This window comes from Leishmania panamensis (genome assembly GCF_000755165.1).
Source record: "Leishmania panamensis strain MHOM/PA/94/PSC-1 chromosome 23 sequence".
Taxonomy (NCBI): Eukaryota; Euglenozoa; class Kinetoplastea; order Trypanosomatida; family Trypanosomatidae; genus Leishmania; species Leishmania panamensis.
Genome location: NC_025869.1, coordinates 296,852 through 302,961, shown reverse-complemented (window position 1 = coordinate 302,961; position 6,110 = coordinate 296,852). Strand labels below are relative to the sequence as shown.

General features: G+C 58.7%; 1 protein-coding gene across 1 annotated transcript, besides 1 other annotated feature; it reads left to right on the top strand.

Annotated features, from left to right (window-relative positions):
- Positions 1–1,001: part of a repeat region that runs on past the window's edge.
- Positions 1,002–2,845: 1,844 nt separating this feature from the next.
- On the top strand, positions 2,846–4,450 carry PRI1 (mitochondrial DNA primase, putative; the record flags this gene model as incomplete). Its single annotated transcript, XM_010700938.1, has 1 exon — positions 2,846–4,450. One exon carries the CDS (start codon positions 2,846–2,848, stop codon positions 4,448–4,450), a length of 1,605 nt encoding a protein of 534 aa, XP_010699240.1.
- Between the last annotated feature and the right edge of the window lie 1,660 nt (positions 4,451–6,110).

Sequence of the window (6,110 nt, the reverse complement as noted above, 5' to 3'; positions counted from 1 at the left end):
TGTGGCTAGTGTCGCCCCCCTCCTCCCCTCCGTGCCCCATCAGGAGGGCGGGCTATGGACTCCCTCTGCGTAGGCGCATGCTCATGCCCAGGCCACTTCCGCCAGCCACCGCGATGCTTCTCAAAGGCGTGCGGATTCAGAAGAGGGTGGCGCCCCCTCCTCCCTGTCGCCACGGACTCATCACGGCGGCACGCGCGGGCAGGCCATGTGCGGACACGTCCCCGTGGCATAGACGGAAGCGGTGGTCGGGGACAGCGAGCCCCCGGACAACAGCGCCGCCCTGAAGCAGGCCCCTGGATGTGATGGCGCGAGCACTGCGCGCACGCGCTGTGAAGCACAGCTGGCATGGTGCACCACCCCCAGGCCGAGCATGCAGAGGCCAGCCGAGCAAGAGTGATGGGCGAACATGGCACGCGGAGATCCATGCGAACCAGCCCCAGGGTGCGTGTCTGCGAAGCATGCGGCATCTCCTCCGTCCCGCCGGGTGTGCTGACGGGACACAGACGCCAGAGGCATGCCGAGGGCACCCCGAGTCGCTTCGTCGAGCCCCCCAGACACCACCGTGGAGAACCACCTCTCCGTATTACGGAATGCAGCCGCGTGAAGCGGCTCAGGGAGAGGCATGGCACCCAGACAGGGTGCGGGGGTCTCCTCGGGCCCTGACCGGAGGCTGGCCGACCTCCTCCGTGAGCTCATCCGGCACGCGTCTCGACCACCCCCTGTTGCCCGCACGGCAGCCGCCAGCGCCTCTGCTCAAGAGCAGGACCCTGGAGGCGGCCCGCTTGGGTCGAGGCGTGCCGCCCGCCCAGGTCCGTCTGGCGGCCGATCGCGCAGCCCGCATGCGAGGAAGGGCGAGGGAAGCGTGCCAGACGCGTTGCCCAAGTTGGCAGCCCGCGACGGTTTGTCCGAGACGGCGAGGGCTTCGCCGTGATGCGGCAGAGGTGTGGGTGAGCTGTCGCTGCATGCGCGTATTCGTTGGCTTGTTTGTGGTCGGGACGGGCCCGGTGTGAGCCGAAGGCGATACACAGAGGAAACTCAGGTGGTGTGCTCTCGCTGACTGCTATCGACAAAGCAACACGGCTGTGTAAAACAAGTGATGGTGTGCGATATGCTTAAGGGAACAAAATAGAAAAATATGTAGAGAGAAATACGAGAGGAATAGGCTGCGACGACGCACACGTACGTGTGCCACATCGCCGCGTTTGCACTCAGGTACGTGTGCATCAAGGCACTCGCCCTACTCCGTAGCTTTTTGTGAAGGCGGATCGCAGGTATGTCTTCAACTGAAGGTGCGTTCGACCAAAAAAGAAGGTAAAGAGGCGGCGGCTCCCTCTCCTCTGAGGTAAAGGCTGGCGTGTGACCCCACCTACCTCTGCTTTTTTTTTTTTGTAGGAGTGCATACCTTTCCGAGGATGCTTCTGCCGTTGCTTGTCTATGCCATGCCAGGGAGACGCCTTTCAGGGTGAAGCGGCCTCATTGTTAGCGTGTGCCAGCAACTCTCTTTTGCGTTTCCCTTTTTGTCTTCCTCTACCGCGCTCCGAAACAGCAACACCCACACACCTACGCACCCACACGCGCGCACGGACACCCACACGCATTTGTGTCTCTGTCTTTTACACGAAGACCTCCCAAACGGGATTGTGCTGCCGCAACACTTAGCGCCTCGGATTCAATTCTAGTGAGCGAATAGAAGGAAACCTTAACGCGGGGAGAGTTGAGGGATTTGGCTCTCCACGTGGGTGTTAGCACGTGTGAATCGGCAAGATTTGCAAGAGATTGTCGACACACTAGAAGAAAGAGGTTCTAGCGTTTCATTCATTGAGCTCCGATCACCCTTCGCTGCCAAACCGCGCGTGTTCAACCCTACATGTACGTTGGCCTCTTATCCTACACCACGGGGCGTCATTACTGAGATCTTCTTCCCGCACCTCTCTTCACGCCAGGCGCGCACTAACCTACGCGTAGCGCCGGTCCTTGGAAAAAAAAAAACGCGCGCGCGTGTGTGTGTGTGTGTGCGAGTGAAAGCAAAGAAACGATAACGAACACCCAGAACTGTGACACTGCGAGGGATAGCAGCATTATTCATCAGCAGGAAGTGGATTTGTAGAGACGGTCAGCAAGCAGCTAAACCGTGGCTTTACCCCATTCCCATAGAGACTCACGAAACACACATTTATACAGGCAACTACCCGCCATCTGAGTGGGACGTGGCCCCCTTTTCGATTTTTGGGCTTTCCTCCTTCACCCTCTTTCCAGTACTTCTGCTGAACGAAGAGCGGAGTGCGTCCCAGGTCGATACGAGCACTTTCAGAGTCGAACCCATCACCGCCGCAGCGATACACACATTGTCATAGAAGAAGAGAGATCGGTAGCAAAAATGCGGCGCTCTACGTCTCTTCTGCTCTTCAAGGGCGCATTCAACGCCGGCCAGAAGCGACCCATTAATGCTTCAGCAAGCGCGGCTGTGGCTGCCGCGATGGATGCCGCTGGGGCCGCTTCGCGTCCCCAAGCACCACCTCCGCCTCGCCAGGCTTCTACGACAGCGTCACCGGCGGCTACGACAGCCGTCGCGGTGCCGCGGGCATCCATGGCGCGGCCTGCATCTCTCGTCACGCCTCCGTCGGCTTTGGCTTCGTCATCGGATGGGGTGGCAAGTGCGGCGCCGCCAACGCGCAAGAAGAAGATCATCCGCCGGATAATAAAGCGTAAGAAGGTGGGCACCGGAGCCACCGCAGGGGAAGCTATGCGTCACGCAGCAGCCGAAACAGTCGCTCAGGCGGTAGCACCGAGAGAGCCCACTTCTGCCGCCTCTACCGCCGCTCAACCACTGCGCCGTGGCTTGGCGATGCTGAACGAAATTCGCAAGCTGCCGGAGGGTTCCATCGAGGAGGAGCCGCACGACGTTGCGGAGCACTACAGCGAAGAGACGGCCACTGCACACGAGCAGTACGACTGGCGCACTGAGAGCCATCCAACAGAGAGCCAGGATACTGAGGAGGCACACCAAAACCTCTGCAATGACGACACAGTAAGTGAGAATATCTCGAGCAGCATGCACGAGGCCTCATTGAGGGAGGCAGAGGCTGCTGCCGCTCTGGGCAGCGACAACATGGATGACGCCATCTACAACAACGGCTCTTCGTCGTCTCGGAAGACGCCGATGGTGAAAGGCTACCGCATTGATGAAGTGGCAGCGCTGTGCAGCTCGTCGGATGCCATGTTCGCCCGACGCCTCCCATCTGGCGGGTGCCAGTTCTTTGCGTGGCCCGGGACGCCGCTGTCCGTGGCAAGCTCGGCGATTGTGTCGATGCCGGACACAATCCGCACTGTGCATGCCGTCTTTGGTCGCGTCGGGACCCCGATCGACATTGTGATGGATATTGACTCTCAAGTGCCGCAGGAGTACTGGAGCATGTCAAAGGTTCGACTCTATCAGCGCAAGGTGCTAGACGACGTACTGACTCCGCTGAAGGAGGAGATTGAGAAGATCGGCGAGAGGATCGAGACCCAGGTTGTGCTGCAGTCGCCAAACCTGAAGAAGGCGTCCTTTCACATACACACCCGGCTGAAGGACGCGGCCTTCGCCGACTTCTACTCCCTGCACGGATTTCTCTTCCGCTTTCAAGAGCGGTTGCCGAATGTGGACCTGCAGATTTATCGGCCGAACGGCATGCTGCGCATGTTCAGCTGCATGAAAGAGAACCGCACGAGCGCCATCGTTGTGTTTGACGAGCCCAAGTGGCACATCGGCTTCCCAGGCGGGAAGGTGAGCGACGAGCAGGCAGCGCTGCACTCTATCTGCGTTCGAGACCCGTCGACGTTCTCGCGCGTGCTTACATTCGAGTCACCGCGGCAATACAACATGCCAGCGTACGGCGGCAGCAGAGTCACGCACGGCGACAGCAACGAAGGTACCCCTCTACCGCCCCAGGTACTGCTGCCACGAACGGAAAAAGAGGCAATCGAGAGCGCGTCTCGCTGGCTGCGGCAGGCGACGGAGGTAGAGGTGGGGGAGTGGCGCACGTGGATCGGACTGGGACTGTGTGCCTTCCGTGTGGCTTACCACTTTCGCAACGCCAAGAATTTGCCTCGGCCGGCCATGGCAGAGATGCTCGACGCGTGGACGGAGGCAAGTCGCAAGTGCCCGCTCAAATTTCACAATGGCGAGTGTGAAGCGCGCTGGGCCGCCTTCAACCCCGAGAGGCTTGGCCAAAATGCCGACTGGTGGACGGCGTACAAGCGTCTCGGTCGTTTAGAGGTGCCGATGCGCGAGGCCATGGAGCGGGAAGCCGCTCATGCCGAGCGGCGCACCTCGCGCTACCATCCTACCTCTGCAACTGAAATGTCCCCGGCGCCGGCGCCGTCGAAAGCCGCCGCCGCCCCCACCACCGGAAGCGTGACGTCAGCGTCGCGCAAGATGAAGCAGCAGAAGACATTCCGCCGGGCGTAGAAGGGTGCGTCCACGCGTATGTGGTGGCTGATATTCCCCTTCTCCGCGGTGGGCAATCTGATGCTTCTCTCTCTCCACCCACACACCCCCATATCCATGTGGATTTGTTTCTTCGCTCGTAACGTAGCGCACATCTTTTTTTTTTTTTCGAGCTTGCTCGGGTGGGTGTGCGAACCCTCTTTGAGGGAGTCCGCTGGCAGTGGTCCACTCCACGTGTCCCGCGCTCCCCCATCGTCTCCTTCGCCCCACGTTTGCCTGCAAAAGCGAGACCGCTCGCTCTTTCCCTACTTCGCTCGTTGGGAGGGGAGGGAGGGAGACATGCCGGACATGAGGAGTAGGCTGATGGTGTGCCATTGTACGTCTGTGCTGTGGGTTGTGACGGCGGTGGTGGATGGGTGCTCGTCTTTGTGACTTTCCAGCTTTGTTTTTCACGGAGTGTCTTGGGTCTCCCATGTGATGTCTGCTTACTGCTTCATGAGCTCACTCACCTCATCGCAGAGGGACCATCTTTGAATGCTCTCCTTTTCTCTTCAGCGCCCCATTCATGTTCTTCCCCCTCCTGTCTTCCCTGATGCGCAGACACTACTGGAGAAAGTCAAGTGTGGACTACAGCTGAGAGGATATTGAGAGAATGAGACCGCAGCGACGGGGCAGCAACTGAAACTGAAGCGAGTTTTGTTGGGAGAGGAATCACATGGATGGTGGCGGGAGCAGTTACGATGCGGGTAGACGATGACACGCGCTTGTGCGGGTGTGTGGTATTTAGAGGCTTTTATAAGTGTTCCCCCTAATTTTCGCTTCTCCTCGAGCCCACGGGGTGCTGACGGAGACAGCGCTTGGCAGAATCTTTGACGCAGACGGAAGACGCAAAGGAAGGAAAGAGAAATACATGGCTAACGCATTGGTGAGGGAGTTGATGCTGCCGCGTCGTGTTGGTGGCGTGCGCCGCGCCCTGAAGTCGTCCGTTTCTCTCTCACCTGACTCTTTCGAAATGTGCGGGTGCGTTTCTTCGCTCGCGATCGTTCTTGATCCGCGCTCTCCTCGGATAGACGTTCTTCTTTGTGTTGTTGTCGTTGTTGGTGTTTTCTCTGTTGCCTCGCCTTTTGGTCTTGGGCTTCTTTGCAAGGAAGAAAAGGAAGTGAGGAGGTACATACTCAGATGTTGTTTTGTGAGTAACGGGGTGGGTGAAGGTGGGCCGTATGCTTCTATTCACCCCCCCTCCCCCGCGCGCCCCTCCCGTTGGTGCTCTGAGGTGTGTGGTGGTGTGGGTGTCTGTGTGCTAGCATCTGATTTCTTAGAAGCAGTATAAATCACTTCCTCTCCTTGTTGGGAGGCGATGGCAGTCACAGTCGACGACTGTCGTGATTACCACGGCGTGCGTCAATGTGTACGTGTGCTGTGGGGTATTCACGCATATTCACGTGCGTGCCTGTGCGGAGAAAACTGAAGGTTAAACAGAAGGAGAGGGGAGGGGGCCGAGGTAGTCTTTTGTAGAAACCTCCCTAACATTCACCCCAATCGAGCTTGGCACTGTATCGATGAGGATGTTCAGTATGTCTCTTTCTCTTTATGAGGCCGAAGGGGTCTGCGTGTTAGCTGCGCATGCCCTTGTTTTAACGGCTGACACGTACCGCACTCTCGCTGTGGTGAAGGCGATGAG